The following is a 26154-nucleotide window of genomic DNA, read 5'->3' as shown; positions in this document are numbered from 1 at the left end:
GGTGACCTGGGAGGGATCCCTTAGCTCACAGCACAGGTATGAGCAGCTTAGCTTTGTTCAGTGTCTACTCTGACGACAGCTTGGTGAGTCACCTAGGAACATAGACTAACCTTCTTTTGGTCAGGTTCCAACTATTCACTGACAACTCCCTGACAATAAAATAATCATTAGCGAGATTGAGACGCAGCACATAGTTTTCAAAGAGTAAAAATGTCTTTGCATGGTGATGGAAGGGGATAGACATAGAAAACTTTGTAAATATAAAACTATCAGTAGTGATGGAAGAAGTATTGAGACCCTATACGTCACTTAAAATACTGTACAACAGTGTGGAAACAGACCATCACAATTAAAACTCCTGTGTCTTATAATTTTAGGTAAAAGTAAAAGTATTTATTAGGCAGTGAAATTTAACTATTACTGATAATGCAAAAATCTGTAAGCAGATTTTAATGTTGGAACAACATTCTAAAAATTTATTTTTATTGGGATAGTCTAAACTACAGCCATCCATAATATCTTAAACAAATTTACAATCTAATTTATTAATCTACGAACTGTCAAGTAAATGTAACGGAGTACAAAACTGAATTATAGTGAATTAGCAGTGTAAAGTAAGATAAGATAAGATAAGTTAGTCTTTGATGATCCGACACTGGGTAAGTTCACTTGTCACAGCAGCTCACATACACTGAGAAGATGAAAGTATATGAGTTAAGTACAAATACCTCAAACGAATACCTGTAGTTTTGATATGGTTTGTGGAAAAGATTGAGAAAGGTCAAAGAGAGGGATGGATATATGGTGCAATATTTGTTTTCTTTATCCATTCTATTCTGTCCAGAATATTAAAATATATATACATACTTAATATATAGTTAATATTAATATATATTAATATTAATAGAATTAATAGTATATCAACAATTACAACCCTTAAAAAACGCAGAGGTTTTAATAGCCACATGAGAGATTCAAAGTATATCATTATTACATAAAGACATTAAACACATCATATGATTGAGTTGGTGTTGGTGTTAACCAATCAGCTAACCCGGAGGTGTGCGCTCAGCCAATCAGAAGCACCGATGAAGGCTCTACGTGAGGGGAGGCGGGACCTGGACTGGTTACCTGGTAACCCCTCAAACACCGTTGATAGGATGGCAACGAGGAAGGTTTGGAGCTGCTGTTCACTTCATTTGTTCACTTATTAATCACTTGAAACGTGTTCATGTGGAAAACACTGGCAGATATAACGTCAGGGTTTCTTCTTATACATGCATTCAGACTCTCTTCTCGTTAATAGGTCGACGTTAAGTTGTCTCGTTGCACCTGGTAGTTTAATTAGACAGGTAGCAAACACCTGTGTGCTCCATTACGGCTTTGTTAACACTGAAACGAACAATGTATTGTCTAATTTATGTTAAATTGACCTTCTTTTAGGAAAACTAGGAGATATACTGTTGCCCAGCTCCTTGTGTTGGTGTTAATTTCTTTGAGACACAGCAGTAGTGAATTATCTTTGGCAATTATAGCATTTCCCAATCGGCCGTGCAGTGATTTATTCCTGCGTTTTGCTATTATTTTGGTCTAGACAGTGTCGTCAAGAATGCATTTAGTTAGTATTTATTGCTTATCCTGGTCTGACAAATGTTTGCCAGGGTGAGGAAGTTTTGCTGCATGCATCACTTTATGTAAATCCAGTGATATGACACTGACACTTTGCATTATATTTTGCAGGGCTCGACACCTAAAGCCAGCAACAAGTTGGTGATCACCTCGGTTGCCTTTCAAGACCACATCACGCGCACCCTGCTGCGCTCAGAGTTCTCCCGATCTGACCCTCTGCCGAGATGCAAGAGAAAAGCACCCAGAAATCCGCGAGCGAGAAAGGAAGACCGTGGCCTGCAGAGACAAGAAGAGGCAGAATATGTGCTTGATTCTGCTCCACCTCCTTTAACATTGGGTAAAATCAACACCAAGAAATTGGGAGAGACTTGCAGAGTGTATGTAACTCATGTATTTCTCTTATTTCTTTTAGCTCAGAAGTTGGGTTTGGTGGCCTCCCCTGCAGGAAGACTCACAGAGGATGAATGGACTCGGGTCAAGGCGAGGTCTGTTCAGCAGGGGGAATCAGCACATCCCTGTGCGATATGCAGGGAGGAGTTTCTCCTTCAGCCTCAGGTATTCCCCCAACACAGTAGCTACTGTTACTCTGTGAGAGACCTTTTTCTTCCCTTTTTTAAAACATGTTTCCAATGTTCTGTCTGTCCTCAGGGAAACCTGTGTTTCCGTATACACACATGGACACACACACACACACACAAACCCCCTCCTGCAGTTCCTGTATGTTCTAATCTGTGTAGACAACTGTACAAATTTACCCATACTGCCTTGGAACTCAACTGTGACGTGATGATGTAGCAATCAGTGTGTTACTGTGAGGGGTCATTCAGTCTTTTACACCTTTCCCGATCCCCTTTTAAGATGCCAATCTCCTCAAGAATGCGGGACTAGAATAGGCGGCCTCACAAAAGCACAGTTGCCATAGATGCACGTGTAAATATTAGTTTGACTCAGGCAAAAAAAAAAAAAAAAAAGTTAATTAGAGCCTGCTAACAAGGGAAAGTGACAAGAGGGAATCTTTGTTGATTTGGCGTTTTCCTGCTAAAGCCTTCATATTATAACAATACATTTGTGTGCTACAGTCTTGTGTTGCACTCGAGCATTAATATTACAATTAAAAATGCTTACAGCAGCAGTTGTTCTGAATCACTTGTGTGTGACTGAAGTATTTGCTTCTCTAAAAAGAAATTGTTGTCCCCTGCTTTCCATTAAATTTTTTTATTCCATTTCTGTACCGTATGTCTCTCCGTAAGCTGTAGCTTGTAGCCTCAAAGCACTGTGAGAAGTGAAATCTCTCTGTGGTCTAATGGCTTGTCGAGCTCCTGGAAATTGTACACTGCAGGGGGGCCTTTCACTGGTGATGGAGTGTGTTGGTCAGGCCAAAAACAATGGGAAATCAATATGCCTCCCCCTGCCCTCTAGAGATCTGAGTAAACTGGTTTGTGTGCCAAGCCCCATAGCTGTGGCTGTCTCCTTTCAGACGATAAAAGAGGCCCTCTCACAGGTAGAGGAGACTATAGTCCAGGTCCCAGCCGGCTCAGTAGGGGTCATGCTGACTCCCCTCTATCCTCTCAGCAAATAACACTTAAAAGCAGATACACACATTCACATACGTGCATGAATACACACCGATTTAGCATGGCTTAAGGTTCACATACACACACCACATGTGCACAGACTGTATACTGTATGAGAGGCTTTCTAAGCACTTAAAGAAAGCATGAAAGCCAATACACATCCAGCAGCATCCTCTGCAGACAGCCCACGTTGTCAGTCAATCTATGAAATCTGAACTGGTCTAAGTGCTTGTATGATATATATTTTTTTTATTCCACATATAGTAACTTAAGTCATTGTTTCCTTTTAGGTGTTGCTGTCTTGTTCTCATGTTTTCCACAGAGCATGTTTGCAGGCCTTTGAGAGGTTTTCTGGGAGGAAATGCTGCCCGATGTGCAGAAAGGAGCAATATGAGACACGGGTGATCCACGATGCAGCTCATCTCTTCAGACACCGGTGTGCCACCAGGTACGTGCACCAAATGCATAAATTATTTTACAAATACTGCCCAATAGGAATTCATCTCAATCTCGATCTCACCAAGTGACTGAGGCAAAACGGCGTCTTTCCTCTACTGCTGAAGGCAAAACGTCCTCAAATACTGAAAGATGTTTGATATATTAAATATTAAAACAAGAGTAGAGTAGGTGTGCTCCCGTAAAAGATGCAAACACGTTTCAGTCCACTTTTCATTAAAAAGGCAGGATCAAATTATTCACATCATGGTTGCAGATAAAGTATAAAATTCATGGTGTTTGTACACGATTTATCTGTATGTGCTGTATATGGTTATCTGGCTTGGGATCACTTGTTTGGTTATGGTTAAGGTTATTCTTTGGTTCTTTCTGAATGTGTTTTGTGTGTGTAGAATTCAGGCGTGCTGGCGAGGTTATGTTGCTCGAAAAAGATACCGTACGTTGAGGAAATCCGTCTGCCCAAAAGACAAAAAGCTGCGACGCAAATTCTTCGAAGCAAAGGTGAGTTTTCACTTTGAATCTGCCGTGATCCCATCAGAGTCTCATAGATTAATCACGTCTCTTTGGATCACACTGAAGGTCACATTGCCTAGCATCTGTCTCCTCACTCTTCCCTAGGTCAGATGAAGCCTCTGACAAACAATCCCATCTCGAGGGTTGAAACAGGAGTGTTTCAGAGACTCGCTGACCCCACTGCTAACCCACAGACACACACACACCTCCACCTGCTCTCACCCTCTCAACCTCCTTTGATGCTTTGTGAATCATACACTGTTTGTCCACTAATGTGGAGAGAGTTTTGTGTTTTAGTCAAACAGTCTGGACATTCCAGGGTCAACACAAAAGCATGATGTCTCCTACGCATGTTTGGGTCTGGTATTCCTTCATCTATCTATATGTCTGGTATGTGTTTGCATGTGTTTGTGGCTCTGTTGCTGGGTTGGATGGGAAAAGGTTAGAGGTGAGGTTGACCGGGGTTGTTTGGATACCTGACGCAGGTTGTCATTTCGCGCTTTGTTCTCTTGGCGCATTTCAAAGCTATAAATCATGCAACGACTGGACCTGATGGAGGGATTATTTAGAAGTGGCCTCAAGAGCAGCCAGTGGATGAGGTTGTTTGACTCTGAACTGTATTGGCTCTCAGGAAAAGGGAACATTGCCACCTAGTGAACCTCCCCCAACTGAGGCCTTGGATGACCAAAGACTGGACTAGTTAACCACACATCAGTAAAGACCATAGCTCCAACACGTGTACATGTGCTGTATGTCCAATGTCTTCAAGAGCAGACTCTGTTTATTCCTATATGCTGTGTTGTAATCATGCAGAGTGCTCCAAAGAGGCTGATCAAGCAAAAGTGACAAATTGCGTGAGGTCCACGGTTATAATGTGCTGCAAGGGTCGGAGCGTCCTACCCATCCCCCTGTCAGTCTCTCTCATCTCGCCTATAAACCGTGCCTTTAACGTGTCATGTAAACAAAGACAGAGCATTTACTGAGCCAATTAACCATGTTCCAACACATTAGGCCATGTCAAGGTCCACATGCTGAGGATGGAGTCATAGGCGCTGTCAGACGCTTTACATTCAAGTTGTGTGATTCAGTGGTTGTGGGTGGTCATGAGATTGTCTCATGTCTTTTGTCACACTGAGGATGATCTTCAAGAGCTTTGAGCTGCGCAACACAGCGCTGACAGGTCTGATTGACTTGATTTTCAAGGGGAAGACTTATTTGCTTAGCTGACTGTAATGCAAACAGGCGTGTTAGTGCTGGGCTGGAACCTGTGTGAGACGGAGAAACCTATTCTTTGAGTTTTCCTTGTGATAGCAGGAGGCAATAAAGCATCTTTGTACCATGAAGCCACAGGTGTTCCCTGGCAGAAAAAACAAAAACCTCCCACATATCGGGTGCGTTTCAGAAATCTTATCAGCTGATCCCGATGCCCAGCTTTCAATTTCTACTTGCTTCGGAGGTCCGACCCTGAATCAACATATTAAGGGGGGACACTACCGACATCTAGATGGATTGCCGTGAGATAACGCCTCGGCGCTCCGCCTCCTCTTCCCCCTCCGTGTGTCCTCTCCTGTCCGCATCTCCTGTGGAGCAAGGCAAAGTTCACCAGAGGCTGTACTGTTTGCCTTGACTGTCGAAAAAGTCGGCCAGGCTCATAAAATCCTCCATCCAAACGGTCAACAGTTGTTTAATTAGTGATAAAAGCATAGCTGTAAAGCAATTCTGCCTTCACTGTGACAGACGGAGGGATGGGGTTTGTATATGTTTGTGTAGGTTAGTCATAGACGGGGAAAACATGTACGTGTGTGCAAGCAGGTGCTGAGGTTAATGTTACTCTTTGTGACATGTTACTGTAATTATAGTGGAGATTAGTTGACCAAAATAATCAATATCTCTTGATAATTGATTAATTTAAGTCATTTTTATAGTAGTTCAGCTTCTCAATTGTGAGGTTTTTCTTTGTCTGATGTGATAGTAAACTGAATATTTTCAGATTTTGGTCTGTTGTTCAGACTATGATGGGTGTTTGTCACTATTTAACATTTTATAGACCAAATAATACATTAATCGAGAAAAATCAGCAGGTTAATCCACCACAAACATATAGTTTCATGTAATCACATGCAGTCATTGAACCAATCACTTACTTGGTCGGTCTTTCCAGACATTTCACTCACATCTCATGGTCTTCCTTCGATGGATGCAGTTTGCTCAGTTGTCATGGAGATGGTTTGGTTGTTGTCATTTAATTGTGGAGATGTTGTCGCTCACGTGACATGCACAAACGTGCGTTAATTGATCAAATGCATTGTGGTGTCAAAACTTGTGTACATAAATAGCTTGTCCATCGACTGTTGAATATGTTTTGGATATAAACATGCATATGCAGGCATTAATTGTTGCCTAGCAACAGCTGCTGTAAATGGGAGAAGACAGATGAGTTCGGGGAGGACAGACACGGGAAAGAAGAAGGCTTTTTAAAAAATCGGTCAATTCGAGAACGGAAGAGGTGACCGGGCGCTTCGACGAATGGAGACACGTTAAATTTACATCTTAGAAACTGGGCTGAGGTCATGAACGCTCTCAGTAAGAATACCAACACCAAAAATCTGTCCTTAAAATGTCTGAGGTATTTGGATTAGTTATGTTTTATTCATTCAGGTAGCTCTTTAATTGTACTTTCTATTAATTTTCCAACATGAATGTCTACATTCTGTTTTAAAGCCTCCTTCACATAACCATAATGTTACCTCTGACAGATAAAATACAGATTTTTTTCTTATTTATTGCTCTAAAAGTAGTCAAATACAAACACTGGAATCAATCTATAAAATACCCAGACAGAAAAAGTGTCAGAGATGTGAGTGTTTCCATGTTTCCCAGCACTATCTTCCTCTTTTTACTGGTTTCCATTAATTCTCCATGTTAGTGGGAGACGTGACTGTATTGATCTGGCTGTTTAACAACTGCACCCTGTCAGCATGCCTCAGCCATTACAATACACACACACAATTAGCCTTCGCTGACAACACGACTCTATTGTGTATCTGAATGAAACATGCCTCCTTTGTGCCACTAAAATGGTTTTTCTAATTAGTTGCAGGAGTTGAATGACAGCTTTGTCCGATACTGTCACACCGACACGGAGGCTTTTCTGAGTGATATCAACCGCTCGCTGTCATCAAGCAGACGAGTGTTCCAGCAGCTGGAGAGAAAGCACATCTCCGAACCTCACGAGAACGACTGGGACCGAATACAGAGGCAGGTCAGGAACGAGACTCTGAACCCGAAGTCACTTCTATCATTAAACAAGGCCCCGTAAAAATATCTAATCCTAGTATGATTCTTCTCCCAGCCTTGCCTTTCCCTTGACATGTTAATGCTTGCATGGGGACGACAGCATCACAGCTGCTGGATAGAAAGTACACATCTCTACAGAGGTGATCATTCACTTTACCAAGTGAATGCCACTGGGTAGGCTAATAATCCTTCGTGTTTACAAAAAACACGAGCAGGTCTGATGATGCACGGCAGGCTTTTCATCGCCTGGACTGCTGCGGAGGAATTGAAAAGACATTAAGATTTGCTGTTCTATAAGGCTCCATTGTTGGCTTTCATTGCAACCAGTACCATTTTCCATAGAGGGGGTGGAGTGTGTGCAAAGAAGATGTCTTTTTTTTTTTTTCTTCTTCTTCTTTATCTGGTGTGAAAAGGTTGAGCACAAGGCAGGAGTGGCTCAGCCTTGACATGGAGTATCAAACAGTGAATGTGCTTTCAACACATACCTTGCACCTTTTTCACGGGTGCAAACTCTATAAAGCGGAGTGCAGCTCGTTATGAAACATTTAACGGCGGGGGCATGTTGGCCCCTAAATACAGGAAGCTGTCTCTGGTTAATCATTGGCGGAGCTGTGTGTGTGTGTTTTGCTTTGTTTTTATAAGGATCACTGATAAACATGTTATCACCTCGGGTCTGATCAAACCTGTCAGCTAGCTGCCAACATTTTGGTTCAGACTTCTTTGTAATGAAATGGCAGGGATACAGTCACTCTTACAAGTCCCTAATCAACATGAAAAAATACATATATTTTTTAATTAATATGGACAAAGTTACTCAAAGAATATATACTGTTTCCACCTCTGACAGGTTATCCAGAGAGGCGTCTGGGACTGCCCCATCTGCCTGACTGCACTGTGCAGCCCGAGCCTCCTGACAGAAGCAGGTACATCCAGCCATCATCAACACAGACAGACGGTGCTTCTGTCCTGTACCCACCTCTTCCATCAACCCTGTCTGGAGGCCTTTGAGACCTTTGCTATAGAGAGCAGACCTTCATGTCCCCTGTGCAGATCTGCCTACCACAAAAAAATCATTGAACCAGGTACAGATTTCAGCAAGATGCAATTTTAGATCATCTTGTGCAGTAATATTTGTAACGTCAAGTACCATTTATTGTAAACAATCTTATAGTGAATGACAAGATTGAAAAAAACAACATTTACCTTCTTGCTGCGAGTCTGATGATGCACCTTAGCTTAGCATAAAGATGGGAAGCGGGGGTTAAAAGATAGCTTGGCTCTCTCCAAAGTTCAACATGTTGGGGGACCAACATGCCCTCATTGTATTCTAACAGTATGACATCGTATTTTCATTTGTTTATTCCATGACAAGAAACTTAAACATGACAGTTCTCGATTTTCTTCTTGGCAAACGGCGGCCAAGAGCAGTCCCATCACTGTGAGGTTGCCAGGCAACCAGTGTTGGACTAACCCTTTGGTCACAGGGAAATAGTTACGGTATGTAACTCTCTGTAAAAAAAATGTATCTACATTGTTTATGTGGATTTTTTTTGGACAGAGCCAGACAAGCTATTTACACCTGCTTCATGCTAAGCTAATGTGTTCTTGGCTTGCTCCATGCTTCATGCGTGCATAGGCATCAGGGTGATATTGATCCTTTTACGTAACTCTCGACAGAAAATTAAATAAGCAGGTTTCCAAAAAATTTACCACACTACTCCTTTAACTCATCTGTCAATCATTACTGGTTCTCCAGGACGCCGCAATGACAAACGAAAAAACGTGTTGACAGAGCATTTTTCTACTTTTATTTGCAAACACACAAACATCAAAAATAACAAAACTTACATTTAGCAAACTGAGAAATTGTAAAAAAATACATTCACAAAACATGTTCCAAAAATGTACATGCAGAGACCAACTGACGTACAGACGAAAGAGAGAGAGAGGAAAAAAAAAGCTGCTTCACTTACATTACAGGACAACTCTCAACGTTTGAAACCCCCACACAACACAGAGATGCACCGTAAAGGCAACCAGATAAGCTCGCTCGGATAGAAAATGGCCCTTTGAGACGTTACCTCAGAAGCCTCTGCGAGGAGTAGCATTGTGATGTTTTATTTGGGATGTGACATTTTCAGTCCAGTGGCATCACAACTACAATGAGCTGGAAACAAAAAAAGTTAATGTAGCTTATCCAGATAAAGTCATACATTTATTTTTACCTTCACTAATTCAGCCAGTAGTTCTCTTTTTCCAGTATAGTTTCTTACTTTTTGCTTCACCGTTTACTTTGGGGCTGATTTTTCACAGTATCCACTGATCAGCATGGTCCTAATTTTTAATAAAATAGCTGTAGACACACACTAAACAAGTTAAATGACACCCAGAGTAGCAGAAAATCTGCCGAATCTTTCTGCCAGTAAAGAATTTGGATGAACGTTGAAATTACTTCTTTCAAAATCATACTTTGGGTTTGGATAAGAGCCGTTATATTTATATTTATAGGTCACCCTTTACAAAACATTCTCATGTCTGATTTGTTCATCTGAGAAGATCAGTCATGAGTTTTATTTGTGATTGAGAATTTTCTTTAAATCCAGTCTTTGTAATAAATCAACAACCAATGACAAACAGCTTCGATGGAAAACATTCCCTGTCCTATGAAATAAAAATTTCAAATGCATATATAAAGTAAAATTTCCTTACTTCCTTTTTCTTTTGTCATCATCATGAACACATCTACAAACACCATAAAAACAACAATTCGATCAGTCAACCCCTATCCTTCGCAAGTGCTCAAGTTTCATGGGTAATGAACGAGTTTCAAAATGGAACTTTTCACTGAATGAGAGCTGAGCGACGACGATCAGAGCAAAAGCAATGCATATGTTATATCCAGCTGGCTTTAGACCAGAAACTCAGTGGCGTACAGGGGATCACAGTGGAACTGTCTAGAGACAAACAATGCACATGTGCACATGTACATAAAACAAACAACAGAACGAGAAACAACCTTAACATTAAGCCTGCGAGATGCTTGTCGTATAAGGCATTTAAGGTGGTTCTGGAGACAAAGAACATCACAGTTCAGAAGATTATGCAGCAATACAACAACACGTAAATGGGGCCTGAGTCACCAAGTGTTTCTACCGGCTGCAAAGTTGCACATTTCTCACTGATGCATTCTGTATGTGAAGACTGTAACAGGTTTGCATTAGATTCAGGTGTTTATAAAAAAATATGTACAACAAAATACAGATTGCTTAGTGAGTCAGACCCTCTTGTGGGCTCAACGAGAGCCCAATATTTACATCCAAATAATGCAAAAAGAGGTATGAATCACAATATAATATGTACATGTAAATTCAACATTTACAAAAATCACAAAAAAAAATGGACAAATCTTTCTGTGCCCTGTGGATTTTAAATAGCTTCTTCTTTTTTGGGGGGGATGAGCAAAAATGTGATGGCATTTTCTTATAATGTGCATAATAAAACTTTAGGAAATACAACCACAGGATCAGCTCCACATATACTGAAGTGTTCTGCTCGTTGGATCTGAAGTGGATATGCCATATAGTTTCCCATTTGTAGAGTAGCTCAAGTCTAATCTAGAGCACCTAAAAAAAGTTCTTACCCTACTTCATACAAACTAATGACATCATCAATAAAGTTAAAGCGCACTTGAGTAAAGCCAAATAAAATGAAAATAAAAAAAGACAAATGACAGCAGGAGCGCTAAAATACGAGGCCCATCAATCATGACAGTGCCAATGCATATAATGTGAACTGTATTGCCGTGCAACTTTTTATGTACTGGCTGTGACGAGTGTGAAGAAAATGACTTTCTTAATGCTTCACAAACTTTGTTATTTTCACATTTTGAGCTTTAAAAAAAACAAACAAAATGACAAGTGGACACCTTATCATGCCTGTATCAGTTCACATAACAATCAAAGAGACCAGAAACTGCAAATGCTCCATGTATCACTGACACGATTACCGTGGACGTACTGACATTAAAAAGGAAAAAGAAAAACATGAGTCTAACTGGATTTTTGGGGTCTATTTACTATTTTACCGAGTACAGTGGAGGAGCAGGGTGATGGATAAGAACCCGCTGCCTTTTAGTTAGATGTAAGACTTAGAAAAAGACAGAACTGTATCGCCTGCTATACCATCTTGATTTAGTGTAGTGCAGTGGTGTGGATGTAAAACGGGTAGCGATGCCGGCGGGGAAAGAAGAGTGCCCCTGAAGCAAGAGATGGGTGGTTTAAAGTCACAGTCGCGGTTGAGGTCAACATCAAGGTCACTGCAGTGATGCCAGTCTATTTCACTCCTCAGTCTCATCCCTGGCTCTGTCCCAGCTTCCATCCGAGACGCAGAGGATGGAATGTCACGAAGCTAAATTGCTCTCAGCCTCCATTTGCAGCATCCGTCAGACACTGCCTGGGTTTATTAAGTTCCTTCCAATCCCTTTCACCTTTCAGCAGTCAGGCAGTACTGTCGAAATCTCCCTTTGGCTGTGCTAAGGTGTGTGTGTGTGCGTGTGTTTTGTGTGTGTGTGTTGATCTATCGTCCCTTTCACAGAGTTTTCTGATGCCCGTTGGCCGAGAGCTTTCCAGATTCAGGGTCTGTGGGGCTATTTGACAGTTGCAATTTATCCAGACCTGGGCAGGGGGAGATAAGGGAGAGAAATCTCATTAAAAAGCCTCAGACTTTCACTTAGACAGAGGTATTGATGTGCTTTTTTTCCCCTCAGTGCCTCTGTCTGACATTTTCTAACCCTATCCCACCATGTGTATCAAACATCCAGGGCCTGTCACCACAAGCCTTTGAGACTAGCCCCATCCTCTGTCACATGTCAGTCCCGCAGCACATTGGATCTCGCTGCAATTTCTTCCATTTTGTCACTCCGGGTCGTGCTGTCTGGGAAATAAACACTATCTCCCTCCAAAGCTATAGAGAAGGTTGGTGCTGTCAGTGTTTCAGACTTTGTGTGTAAAACTGGGATGAAATTGAGTAGTCAAAGCGTTATCATGAAATAGATTGCTTTACATTCTACACAACATTCAGCAGGACACTGAAAAATGAGGCTATTTTGTTGAAGTATATTAACAGGTGCTGGTTAGAAACCCTCGAGACACATGAAAACTAAATAGATATATTTACCTAAGGCCTTTAGAAGCTCTTCCCGTACTGCTGAGGTGAATTTTCTCACAAGACAGAGCGTTGTCACGACCGCAAACAGCAGGTTGTATGAAAGGACAATGTAAAAGTTTCCCAGCCAATTAAACCTCCCGAAGTCTCCCAAGAGATCGAACCTGGTGATTCCTGTGAAGGGCAGAGACACAAGTCAAAGAAGTGGGTTAGAAAGCAAGCTGACACTCACACACTCGGACAACACAATTACTATTTCGGTTTGACATTCTGTCTGCAGTTAAGGCACTTTGAAAAGTTATGTTAAACACAAGTATTAAACCATGTGACCCTTGATGTAACTGGCGGTATAGATAGTTGTGTCACACTTTGATCAGGTCTATGTTGCATCATGTCCATAAAATATTCTGTTTGTGGTCTTATGTGGCCAAAATAAGGTGGTACAAAAAGAAAGAAAGCCACTCCCAGTTGTTCCATAGAATCACAGTCACCTGTACACACAGCCACCTGAGTCAGCCACTGAGCTAACAGCACATCTAAAGCAAACAAGTGCAATCTTGTAATTTTCCGCAGAGCTGAGGAGCTGTAAAATTCTTCTTCAAAGAAACACCTGATTTGTTTTTTTTTCTGTTAGTCTTACCCTTAAATATGTCTGCCATCAAAACATGACAAATGTATGCATCTTATTTGACGCATACTAGAAATTAAGACTGATTCACTGCACTGCTAAGTTTCTGCTTATTTTCATCACTGGACTGTGTCTTGGTTTGCAGTATTGTAAGGACTGTTCCCCCTGGAATATGAAGGATGGATGACTAAGTATAGCAGCAAAGGTGGTATGCAGGTGGACTTCATCATCTCTCCCAGGACCTTCAGACAGAGATAAAGTAGTGGTTACTCCTGCAGGCTCCTCTTAGCTCCACACTGCTAGACCAATTTCAAACCATCTGTCAAAGCTGATCGCATGCTGCCTGGAAAGCCATCAGCACCCCATTGTTTTCCTGCTTATCCATTTTGGCCTGCCAGTCCGGGTGCTTCTGCACGAGTATGGGCTAGCTGTGCCATCCAATGATAAAGTAATATAGGGTTATAATTAAGCTTTCAATAACCCGACGTGCCCTAATGGGGGGAAGAAAGAAAGAAAATTGCTGCATCGATACATTGAATCAATTTACAATTTTCTATTTCAGCCATCTGTATGCAGAAATTACACTCCGATGTGGCACGGAGGAGAAGCACAAGTCTATATACATTCTGCGTCTCCTGTAACATCTTCACAACCTCTGTCGTCAATTAGATTGGGCAATCGATTCAGTGCCTGGAGAGATGTATTTACAGCCGCAGTAAGCAGTTTGCAAGCATCAAGGACCTTTAACAAAATTGCCTGTGAAGAGACAGGGAGAGAGATGATGGAGACCCCAGTCGATACAGCTTGCCACTGTGGTCTGGCTACACCCATTTCTAATGCCAAAGGTTTTGATCCTGGTTTGGTAATTTGAGAAAATCTAATTGGGGGTAAAAAGATGCTTGGCATTTGAAATGTCAGGGGGACAGTGGCAGAGTTGGAGACATTAGCATGCAGCTGGGTCATGCATCCGAGAAACACAGGCCAGATTCATCAGGGTTGTGTTGCACAGTGAGATTATTTTCTAATATGTGAGGCTGCTAGCATTTGCGTCATGTCATAAACATGATTAATTACTCTCAAAAATTAGCAATAAGCAATTAGCCCAGTTAGTAAAGCAACCGCCCCATGTACGAAGGCTCATTCCTCGCCGCGGCAGCCCAGCGCTCGAATCCGACCTGTGGCTCATCCACGCATGTCATTCCCCATCTCTCTCTCTCTCCCCACATTCCCGTCACTCTTCAGCTGTCTCTGTCAAAAATAAAGCTTAAAAAAGGCCAAAAAATATCTTTAAAAAACAACTTTATTGCACCTATGTAACAAAGGAAAGAAACATAAAAAAGAAACAGAACTGTTCAATATGAATGATTTTTGATATTTAGAACATTTCTAACAACATAGTGTTTCATAATGCTGTAAATAACTTTAATAGTGGCTAAAAAAGTGACACAGAAATGTGTTTGTTTCAGTATACTACATCTAACTTTTACTGGTGGATGGGGTGATAAAAGATAATTTCTGAACTCCCTAAAAGCACTATTCAAGAATCTGTATTTTATTAATGAGTTCATTTCAATGCTAATATTCACACTCTTTTAGCTCTGTTTTTGGTCTCCACCAGCTCATAAGGGAAATATTTGGCCCTTTAGCCACTAAATGCTCCCTTATATTCACCAGCTAGACTCTTAACTGTGTCTTTTAGTATACAGTACAGTACAGTAAGTATACAGTTGTTTTTGAAGGTTTTTCACTGAAAACAGCTGCTTATGCTTCCAAAAAACGACACAATGCGAGTGGCCAGACTGAACCAAAACAGTCCGACAGCTAAACAATGAGCTGAAACTCTCTACAAAGCTCTCTGAAAAATTCTCTGTAGGTACATCATTTTGAGTGACCCCCTTTCACCTTGTGACGTTGTTTTTCATTGTCATTTTATACAGCGTTGTTATAAAAATGTTAATTGTAGCTGATTTAAATAAAAGTAGGGCACTTAGAAACAAGACAAGTTTCTGTTAAAACATTAGTTTGTTCTGTAAGTTTCAATCAAACTCCTTGACTACAAAACATAAAAACTTAATAAAACAGCTTTTTCAGTTGGAGTTTCCAAACCATTGCCCACGCACTGTTTGTCACTACATAATTAAAAACAGACAGACTTTAGCGTACTTTTTTTTTGCGCTGTGGTTCAGTCCTTCATTCTCTCGTACAGTGCGTGTTTCCCACACTGACACGCACCAACAAAAAAAACAAAACAAAAACACCTCACATCAACACACAAAACCTTTTCTTGTCTCTTAACATCTCACTTCGTCACACTCAACTCTCCCCGCGTGTTTTTTTTTTCCCCTTTGCAGGGAGGCCTTTTTCTCTTCAACCCTGTCTCATGCATTTATTCCTTTTAATCTATTCAGTGTCACAAAGCAGAACCTGTTGATATTTTGTAAAGCTCCCAATGAGTCACTGTATGCTCACTCCGTCCCATTTTCTCCACTCTGTTGGTCTCTCTCACACACACACACTCAAATACACACACACACAGAGTAGTGCTATTTGAACAGCTGTGCTCTGCACTCTGCATGTTTATTAGTGCCATTGTGATGGTGCTACTCCTGTCATTTTTACCCCTTCACCCTGCACTCCTTTCTAATGTCACTATGGGAAACTATAGGAGAATTCAACTTGCTAACCTTTAATGGTCTGCTGTTGAGGGGGAAGGAGTATGTACTCTTTCTGGTTGTTTGTGGCGAGAACTTTACGACATTACACAACCTACATTTCTCTTCATGTTGGCAAATGTGCATATTCTGTTTCTTGCTGAGAGAGGAGAAAAATCTATATCATTTTCGGGTCTTTCCACAACAGCCGGGTTCGGGTCTTTCCACAACAGCCTGGTTAGCTTAGCTTAGTCGAAAGACTTGGAGAAACAGATAGTCTGGCTCTGTGCGATGGCAGCGAAATGCAACTACCAGCATCTCTAAGGCTAAATTACATGTTTGTTTCCATCCATACAAAAACTTAACTGTAAAAATGTTGCTGTTTCATTGGTGGGGTGGGGGGCAGCATTATTTGTTGTGACTTCTGTTCTTGTTAGTTCTTTATTAGTCAGATTTCGAGGTGTCCGTTACCTTTGGACAGAGATCTTTATGCTTAGCTAAGCTAAGCATCTGCTGATAAAAGCTTAAATTTTAGCAGACGAATATGATCTCACTTACCTCCCTGCAAGAAAGAAAGACAATAAGGCTAAACCTGAAAGTGTTGCCTTAAATATTTAATCTGTACACACAGCCTAGGTGCCAATTAGGAGATCTGCATGCCTGCACTCTCCCTAACAGGCAGGAAAAAGACTCACCTAGAGTTCTGGACATCACTGGCAGGGCTGAACTCAGGACCAAGATGGACACACAGCAACCAATAATCTATAAATGAGAGCAGATAATCAAAGTTCAGATTTCAGAGCTTGCAAGCACATAAATTACATTTTTAAAAGGGAGGAGTGTGAGCAGAAAGCATCCACTGGACCAACATTTTCAGCCATGACATGCCCACACTTCTGCACACACCACTTGATGTTAAATTGGTTCCACATATTGTACAATTAGTACCTCTGAAGTTGCTCATTACCAGGTTCTCGCTGTTGTCCTTTCAAGCCCTTTCACTGGAGCGTCATGGCTAGTTAACAAGCCTCACCACTCCCAAACTCATTACCAAGTGAATAGGTGCCACTATGGGCCAAACAGAGCACACATCCTCCACCCCCCACACACCCCCAGAAAAAAAACCCACTCTCCCTCTGATGTACAAGAAAGGAGCTTGCACTTTGCCAGTGTTTGCGCAACCCACAAACAAATATTGGACAGATCAACTAAAGCCATTGAGGGGCTCTGAGGAAAACATTAGGGAGCAGTAGGAGTTCGGTAGAGAGGAAGGCGGGAGAGGGGGGGAAAGAGGAAATAGATGAAACACAGGGGGTCCCAAACACATCAGCACCTTCAGAGCAATCCCAGCACCCTTGCCCCCACTTCACCCTGTCTTTCCATCCCATCTTTACCGTTGTCATGGTTGTGTCATCCTTCCTAGGAGTGAGTACCTCAAAGACTCGCAGGCTGTAGAAGCCAACGACAGAGGACACCATCAAGTAGCTGTTCGGCAAATCAATCAAGGACCAAAAACAGTTCTTCATCTTCACTGAGTCGTCTTTTTAAGTATCTCAAGTCTGCACCTTTTCAGCTTTAATAAAAGGTGACGAAACAGCACAGCATGCCTTCCGGAAGATGTCCGGCCGGACTATGTCCTGAGTAAACAAAGCTGGCTTGACAATGTTGCTCTTGGCCATGGAGCATGCGACTTCGGCCACTGACAAAAGTGTGTGTGTGGTGTTGGGGTCACTGAAAGGATACAACATGAGGATGATCTCCAGTGCCGCCTGAGCCACGCCAAATGTGGACAGAGAGGTGTTCCCAATGCCTCGGTCCTGGAAGATGGAAGACACAGACAGGAAAACTGGGTTATTCAATGTCATCACACACCGATTTTATATAAACACATCACAAATAAAAAAAAAGAAAGAAAATGGGAAACGACAGCACTGCAGGCAGTTGCACACACATGCAATTACAGAAATCCTGCAAAGTAAGTATGCGGTGCATGAAGAATTTCCCCACTTGAGAAAGACAGAATCAAATTGGCTAAGTAATGAATGGAACAAGATGAAAGAGGCTCTTTTCAAATCACTGTCGATCGTACAATATGTGAACAGGTGTTCAAACAAAAACGGCACATTGCTTACGGTAAGAAGAGTGTACAGGCTGAAAGCACGCCAAAAACATAAAAACAACAAAACAAATACTTCAGCAAACACTAGGCGTACCCCCCCTCCCTCCCCACCTCGCCTTCCCTTCTAACCCCTGAGGCCTTTTGAAACCGGAGCAGGAAAAATACATACATCTACATATGCTGCACATACCAAGCATCTGTGTTGTCAAATTATAAATATTTGCTTTTGTTCAACTTGGCACCGGAGTTGATCCTCGTTCCAAATCAGTGCTGTATAGGGCACGTACAGCGCTATACGTTATGTCCACAAAGGTAAGAGGTGACCAGAGACTGCTCACTTTTAAAGAAAAGTTATTTATGGACCTAAAGTGTCTGCATATTTAGCTCTTGTAGAAACACAAATATATGAAGTATGATTACAACTATTCAGTGTATTCCCAATCCCTGTATAGTCCACAATACTCCTATCTTATCTCTGTATCATGTGTACATAGCTGCATATATTCAATGTACCGTTTATTTGTACAGCAATGCAATACAAACACGGCACCTCGCCATATCAATGCATGGAATCTATGTACAGTGCTTATACACAGTGTTTACTATTCAAACAATATCAGTATACAATGTATCACAATCGCGCAGTATATATTCAGATATGGTAGATATTTTATTTGTTTTTTTATTGTATTTTTATTTCTCTCTTACCCTCCTTGAGTGTCCTCATCTCGATTTGTTTTGTAAAAAGAGCCTGAAGAAAAAAGGAAAGCCTGGCAGGTTGTTTCATGCCTTTTTATGCAACTGTCATCCCTGGGAGCTTACTGCAGAGCCATGGTGCAGTGCTCTTTCTCTCTTACACGGGGAATTAGCAGACAGCATCTGATGTAATTTATTAATGGAGGGAGGGCATGCATTAAGATTGTGTGCGTGTGTGTGTACGTGCGCGTGCGCATGCTCAGGACAGCTAGCTTTCAAAGTACGCCTCCTTTCAACTCTTACTTCTTTTCATTCCAGTAGCAGGAAGGGTGATGGAGTGTGTGTTTGTGTGTGTCAAAGAGAGGGAGGGGTCGGCAGAGGAGGCGCTGGGCTGTGCTGCCTGCTACGGCTCTTTCAGCAGACACGTTGCATTTGTTGCTTGTAAGATTAACACCTCACAATACCTGCGCGCTGGCAAGGTCGTCAGCCTTGTTTTAATACGCACACATACCCTGACCATTTGACCTCAGGTGGAGCAACTGTATATTTTTTTTTTCAAACTTATTGAAACATCTAACCAAGAGACATCCTAATCATTTTATTTTCATATAGACAAAACTACTACCTTTATCCACCTGGTTCACATCACACATCTAACAAGTATACGCAACCTTGAAAGCACAATAAATATAATATAAAGAGGTGCTATTAACTTTAGGTACAGAGTCCTGAAAGTGCATCTGTCCTAAACTTACTCAAACTGTATGTTTAGTTTGAGGCTCTCGTTTTGACCACATACACAAAGACCCCGACAGCATTCACTCAATGTTCCACTTGTGAGTAAGTAATAATAAAATAATAATCTGCTATATTGCCAGCATGGATGTAATACAAAAACTAGACAGCCCGTTCCAAGATCGCGCTCCATCAAAGCGTTTTTTAATAAAGCCATAGAGCATACACTCTAAAGTCTTATATTGCACGTTCGAGACTTCCTCTGGCTGAGAGCTCTTCTGGATTTTCTTAATTATGATTACATGAAAAGTCGTTCTGGCTGAAAAAAAATATTATTTCTGCCATTCTTCGTGGACAACAAAAAAAATAGATCTTCTTGTCCACTGTGCGTTCACTACTCCTCGTAGCCCAGCACTGTTCCTATAGGGGCATGGCTGACACTTTGAGAAATCAACAGTAGACCTGATAGACATTATCCTACAGACTGTTAATATCATGTCAGTCAAGAACATTGGTACAGACACCAGAAGGGTATCCTCGTTTGTGGGGATATGTCACTGCAAAGAGTTTGTATCGGGTACCTGCTCTATGTAAAATCAGTCTTTTGACTCCCTGCTGAACAATTGTGTGATCTAAATGTAGAGGACGGCAGTACTGTTATACACACTTCATTTATTCATTAATAAATTTTATTCATAAATGGGACAGATTCCAAAAGTACATCTGGACATACTGTTTGCTCTGATATCACCCATATTGTAGCTGTATCTTTAATCATTTAACTAATTAAAGCGATGAGTTGTCCTGTCTGTTCTTTTGGCCATAGCAGTTCCACATATTTAATTCGACTCGACATCGTGCCATAAAAATGTCAACATAATTTATCCATTTTTCCCCCCCAGCTGTACAAGCTATGGACGTTTATTGGCAAAGAGTGGAACAACAGTAGTCCCAGTGGTACTTTCACTCTCACTGTAAGACCGTCTTGTCAAATTGTTCCTTTTATGATGAATCCGTCTCTCATAATTAGTGAGAGGTCATGATGATGACAGTGTCGAGATATCTCAAACCAAAATGGAAATGAACACTTCCCTTGTAGTCCTGCTGGGTGCTAACCTTACAGCATCACAGCTATAGATTTGCATGGCAAGGGTATGCTCGTCAGGGCAAGTCTGAAGGTGCTATTGCGTAAGTTTGTGTTTGCTCAGAGAAGGGCATCTTTAGTGAAAATCACAGTCCAGTTGCAGCTAATTGTCCATTTTACAAAATATAGTGTCAAGTATGGTGGCTACCAAAGAGGGAGGGCCTGCAGTAACAATTTTATTGGTTCCTCTTAGTGCGTGTTCATCAAGCTGTAAAACACCGTGTCCTTTGACAGAGGCAGCTCCAGTTCCCCGCCTCCTCGTTCCCCTTGTTGTTTCTACAGTATCTCCTCATCTCCATCCACCTGCTTCTCCTCCCTACTCCCTCTTCCTCTCTCCTTGTTCCTTCATTATCCCTCTCCACCTCCATCCTCTGCTCTGTAAAAGGCAATTGGGGCACTGCTCAGTATGCTAAGGACTACGGCGGGATGCTTACTAGGAAGGAAAGACAAACATTGACAGGGCACTTCCATTGTGTGACACCCCCGCACAACAATCAGGGCATCGGGGCCTCATTTGACTTTCCCACAGTCTGGGTCTCTTTGCTTCGACAGACCACAGACTCAGTCACTCTCTGTACTTTTTTTATATCACTTTCTCCCGTCTGTGCTTATCTCTTTCCAGACAGTGTGCGGGTAACTGCGGGGGAATTTCTGTGCTAAAGGGGCAGAGAGTTTGAGAGCTGGAGGGTAAGGTTAACGGGTGGATAGATGGATATCATATCAGTATCGATTGTTTTGGAGGACGAGACCTCCCCCCATCTCTCATAGTGCTGCGAGATCAGAGGTGTGGCATCCATCCAGCTTAAGAAACGCATAAACCATTTAGTGGGGCCACGCTGTCAGAGAGGACAGCTTCAAGCTGCATGACAAGTGTAATTTGGGGGATTTTCTGCGATGCGTCATGCCAAAGAAAACATCTCGGCTCAATAAAATAATTGGAATGTCGAGGGCAGCACTGTCAGTTGCCCGCGAGACGCTAAATGAAATGAGGGAGAAATAGGATACATTATGTTGCCCCGTCTCAGACAAGAATGCAACCACAAACGCACACGCACATGCAAGCACGCACACGCACCTCTGTCACTGCAGATGAGATGAGACGAGATAAGAAGAGCTTAAAACACATTGCATGTTAGGCGGAGATGAGAATCTCTGAGAGCCATTCCACACTCTGTTAGCCTGCCTCACAGTAAGAGCCCTTCACCTGGCCCTGTCTGCCTGTGCAGGGAGGGGAGGAAAAGCGGCTTATTCACACACACACCGTGGACTTGGAGACACGTAGCGAGCTCATTGAATCTGCACACTGCTGTGAAATGACTTTCAATGAGCTTCCAAAACAAAACCAGAGGCACAAGGCTGGGGCCTGATTAACATCTGGTCGGGCCTTTTCTTCAAACATGCATCTGAGCATATCCGGAATTTGATTTATGTCTCCGCCAGGAACATGGCAGGTCTGATAGGCGAGCTCTTCTGCAGTTTACATTCTGGGTGTGTGTTGGTGTGTGTGTGTGTGCTGAGGGTAGAAATGTACTTCAGTTAGACGGTAGGCTTACTGTGGATCCCTTGGGCATGGCAGTCTCATCCACTAGGAGGTAGAGGATATTCAATGCCACCATAAGAACTGAGATCGTCTGCAGACAGAGAGGAAGATAAAGATTTGTTTACACACGGTATAGTTATAAAAAGATTGATCAAATCCTCAAAGTATCCGGCATCATGATATAATTGAATTGTGGGTGCCTTGCTGATCCGCAAGTATGGTAATGCATAATAACCATCTTGTGATTGTAAACTGTTCCAACATTAAGCTTCTCAAAGCCTGAACAATGTGGGGGTTGTTTGATACACGTGCCATGCCTCTCACATGGCCTTTCTTGCATTATCCAACAATATCATACGGCATAAATAGTATCCCCGCACTATAATCTGTCGAAAATCACAGTTGTTGCAGGTGGCTATTGAGCATTGTCTTAAAACAGCTATTAAACAAAAGTAGTTTCCACACCCAGGCTCTGTGAGAGGATGGGGTTTGAGGTACAGGGTGGCCACCAGCCAGGCTGTGTACGCCATGAGTAAACAGTTTGGGCTTAATGATAGGTCAGTCCCAGCACTCACCGTTCCTGTGAGCAGGATCAGCATCACTATGGGATACAACAAGTTCTTCTCCCAACCCGATGCTTTCTTTCTTCTCTCTGTGAGGAAACAATAGTGAGACCAAATGTGAGGTTATTCGTTTGGAGAACGTATAAAGCGATTCTTTAATAAGATTCAGAGATGAGCTAAACCTTTCCATTACAAACCACTTTCCACCGCTGGTTAATTAATACGTTCATCAAAGACAAGTATTGAAACCTCAAGCCCTCTGGCTTTATTTACAGGGTTTGTACAGCTCGGTTTGGTAAAACATATCGTGAGTGTGTGTATCAAACACAATCTCACCTCTCATCGCAACCACCCCCCTCCAGGTAATATACATTTCATAACCATCAAAAAAAAAAAAAAAAAAAAAAAATGATGCTCTTCCTCTTTAATTAGCCATACTCATCATTGCCTTAATTAGTGGAAACAATAATAAATCCTGGATAAAAAGAAATGCAACAAAATTAATTCTATGATTTATATTTCGGTCAGAGTGTGTGTGTGGTGGGGGAACGAATGTGCCTAGTTCTTCTGAGCCAGATGAAACATTTCAAGTTTCTATCTTCCATCTTCCTCCAATTTCAACAGCTCATCAGTCATGTTTGTAGACACTGCTGACAGCCTGTGGACCACATGGCACTACGTCTTCTGTTATGGACATTCACTGTCCCCTTACAATGCATGTCTGACTGCCCTCTAGTCCTTGCCATATTGACTTTCTTTCTCCATTTCCAACCTTGTTAGTTCTCCTTATTCTCAAAGTGCACCCACCCTGCCTGCCCGAGAAGTTTGCCAAGTGCACTTTATATGCACCATCCTTCTAAATTAATGACATCACTAAAAGGCTTGCTACAATATAAAGTTTGCATCTTGTCCAATATCCTAAGTGCCTTTGTGCTCCCCCCCCCGCCCTGCTCCCCAAAAGGCTCAGGCCTCATTTATAATATCCTAAAATGGATGGAAAATTATCAGGCAGTTCTGGTCCAAGTCCAAATTAAGAAATTAAGGCAGACGGGGAGAAAGCGCCTGTCAGCAATATGTAAAAATCTAACTTCTTGGCATATACAGTATTTCCATGGCAATTCAAGGTCTTAAGACAAAATATATCAGCCGTGTCATACAATACAAATACTTACCCAATTTGTTCCTCTGATTTCTAATATTGTCCAGTTCTTTGTTGAGCTGGTGAGTAAAGCTTCCTCGAGTATAAGTGTGTGTGGACGATCCTGCAGAAACAGAAGTCATGAAAAAGAATGACAAATGCAAGGATTGTTGTTATTATAAATAAATCTGGAGATAATTATTAATCACATAGAAATAAATGTCAAGAAAGTGCCTTTCACAAGTTCCTACAGTCTTAGTTCACATATCTGCGAGGCTTGAACCCAGAAAACGCTTGGCTTCTCTGCTTGACTGAACAAACGATTAACTCTCGCTCAAAACGGCCGATTCATTTCTTTGTCAATTGACTAATTGTTTCAGCTCTAATGCTGTTTAAACTGATAGCAGCTAAAGCGCCACTTTTTTTTGACATGTGATATGTAGATCTGCCAAACCACTTAAACTCTTCATTCAGTTGGAAAATAGTACTTTCAGAGATTTCTCACACGCTGAATGCATCGATTGAGAAAAAAAAAAACAGAAGATGAAGGTTCCAACTGAGAGGACGTTAACCTCGCGCTGTATTTGCCGTATCTCGGGAATACGGTATTTGTCTTTATTAAGAAGTCCCATCAAAACAAGTAATCCTTCTCAGAACACAACAATGTGATCCCAAACAAGTAAAAATAATCTCTTGTGTCAGGAGCTGTCTAGCACATGCCACAACTGGTTGAGTGGGCTGAAGAAGACAGCAAGGGATTCTCCAGGAAAACCACAAGGCCAGCTCATTTAAGGCTAATTTATCTATTTTACTCTGTTTTGCTTCCAGCTTGACGCACTAGCGTAGAGGCCCCTCGGAGCCAAAGTGGAAGAGTATCCATTTGCATCCCCTGGGGTGATTGGCAGATCAAGACCAATTAGTTCAGTGTTACACCATTACTAGCGTGCAATAAAAATACCATCTTTCATCTTTGTTACAGGAGTGAAGGACCAATCACTTTGATCAAACCTTTTTCTTCCCTCTGTTATTACGACACGCCCTGTCTGGATGGGTTTAAGTAGGCAAGAGAGGTGAGATAGACGGGGAGAGAGAGAGTTAACAGTGTTGTCTGTGCCCTCGCAGATACCTGTCCCAGGATCTAAGCTGGGGAAAGTTTGAACCCTTCGAGCAAATGCAGTCACAACACAACAGGAAATGTCAGGGACAGTTCAACAGCTCTTTTTCTCCAAAGATGAACTGAAAACTGCCTCGGGGTAGCCAAATCTGCTCAGCCGCAAGTGAACTAATCTATCACCTTTGTGCATAACATATCCAAACATGGCCTTACCCGTCACCTAACATAGATAAATCATTGATCAAATGAACAGTAACTATGACAGCAGCAGATCTAACTAAAGACAAAGAACACTAACATCACTTGTTCTGGGCTGTAGAGGAAAATGGCGAGAATTTCAAACTGCAGTATCCTCAATGACATCACTCCAAACTGAAGTTAAATATATCCTTCTTCTCCTTCTGCTGGCAGCATCAAGTAAAAGGCTGAGTTACAGCGAGGCAGAGATGCTGAGTGAGGCTTCTGGCAGCCAGGAAGGCCCGGAGTAATTCGACGTATCCTCTCCAACCTTCACCACAGTCAAAAAATTACGTCATCCACACATATGCTAAACACCACGCTGAGACAACAGAGGCAGCAGCAAGGTCATTGTGCCGCATAGCATCTGGACAGGCGCTCCCTTGCTCTGCTATCAGCAGGTCAGGGTCTTGAGAGGGCAGTGTAGACAAGTGTGTATGCCACATTGCCTGTACTGCAGTATATATTCGTCTACTCCGGTTACTAGATTTGTACTTTTGCAATATCTTCTAAGCTCACAAACAAAGGTAGGTAGAAAACCCCTTTTGCCCCAACAACATGAATTCTTTGGCAACATAAGAATCACTGTCTGTTTCCTTTAAAGTAAACTGAGCTTGAAATTCTTTAACATAACTTTAAAAATGACCTTTTCTGTCTTTGATATCTCAAACTTTTGTAAACATAAGCCTCAATACATTTAAAAAGAAGGGGCAGTGAAGAAGGGGTGCAACACTGTGCAAATAAACTGTACAAATTGTTTCTTGTAAGTTGAGTGTTGGAAGCTTATCTGATAGTTCACATATTCATCATTATCATGTTCATCATACCCTTGACAAAGAAAACAGACAGACATATCCAGTCAGCCAATTTAAGCCATAATCTTCTGATGTGCAAGATTTAAAACATCAGCGTCATTACAAATGGGTAATTACATGTAGAGGGAGGACAACAAAGGGC

The 26154-nt window shown here is 41.8% G+C and overlaps 2 protein-coding genes across 7 annotated transcripts in view; one reads left to right on the top strand and one right to left on the bottom strand.

Annotated features, from left to right (window-relative positions):
- The first annotated feature begins 1115 nt into the window (after positions 1-1115).
- rnf32 (ring finger protein 32) lies at positions 1116-26154 on the top strand. Of its 4 annotated transcripts, none has more exons than XM_027274168.1 (8): positions 1116-1175; positions 1741-1966; positions 2042-2184; positions 3494-3651; positions 4052-4160; positions 7267-7434; positions 8317-8551; positions 25372-26154. In XM_027274168.1, the coding sequence occupies exons 1-8, from the start codon at positions 1161-1163 to the stop codon at positions 25446-25448; spliced, it is 1131 nt and encodes a 376-aa protein (XP_027129969.1). In that variant the 5' UTR covers positions 1116-1160; the 3' UTR covers positions 25449-26154. The 4 variants fall into 4 exon arrangements, with proteins under 4 accessions (XP_027129969.1, XP_027129971.1, XP_027129970.1 ...); XM_027274170.1 differs by lacking the exons at positions 1116-1175; positions 25372-26154 and adding exons at positions 1264-1352; positions 13406-14443; XM_027274169.1 differs by lacking the exons at positions 1116-1175; positions 25372-26154 and adding exons at positions 1264-1352; positions 8842-8990.
- lmbr1 (limb development membrane protein 1) overlaps positions 9019-26154 on the bottom strand; it is a 33594-nt gene continuing 16458 nt past the window's right edge. For all 3 annotated transcript variants that reach the window (XM_019271663.2, XM_027274166.1, XM_027274167.1), the window contains 8 exons: positions 23881-23970; positions 22721-22797; positions 22159-22236; positions 17655-17728; positions 17306-17396; positions 16607-16673; positions 12645-12806; positions 9019-12142 (listed from right to left, as the gene is read on the bottom strand). In XM_019271663.2, coding sequence (XP_019127208.1) covers positions 12057-12142; positions 12645-12806; positions 16607-16673; positions 17306-17396; positions 17655-17728; positions 22159-22236; positions 22721-22797; positions 23881-23970 — 725 coding nt within the window. In that variant the 3' untranslated portion in view covers positions 9019-12056. The remainder of the gene's footprint in view (positions 12143-12644; positions 12807-16606; positions 16674-17305; positions 17397-17654; positions 17729-22158; positions 22237-22720; positions 22798-23880; positions 23971-26154) is intronic.

The sequence above is a fragment of the Larimichthys crocea genome, chromosome XXIII, assembly GCF_000972845.2.
Source record: "Larimichthys crocea isolate SSNF chromosome XXIII, L_crocea_2.0, whole genome shotgun sequence".
NCBI lineage: Eukaryota > Metazoa > Chordata > Actinopteri > Sciaenidae > Larimichthys > Larimichthys crocea.
Note: the sequence above shows the minus strand (reverse complement) of the source record. Positions and strands in the feature narration are given on the sequence as shown.

What these genes read in the sequence shown, in the direction of transcription:
- rnf32 (XM_027274168.1), top strand. An exon ending in TCCACCTCCTTTAACATTGG is followed by an intron (nt 1,967 to 2,041) that starts GTAAAATCAACA and finishes TATTTCTTTTAG; the next exon opens with CTCAGAAGTTGGGTTTGGTG. An exon ending in AGTTTCTCCTTCAGCCTCAG is followed by an intron (nt 2,185 to 3,493) that starts GTATTCCCCCAA and finishes GTTTCCTTTTAG; the next exon opens with GTGTTGCTGTCTTGTTCTCA.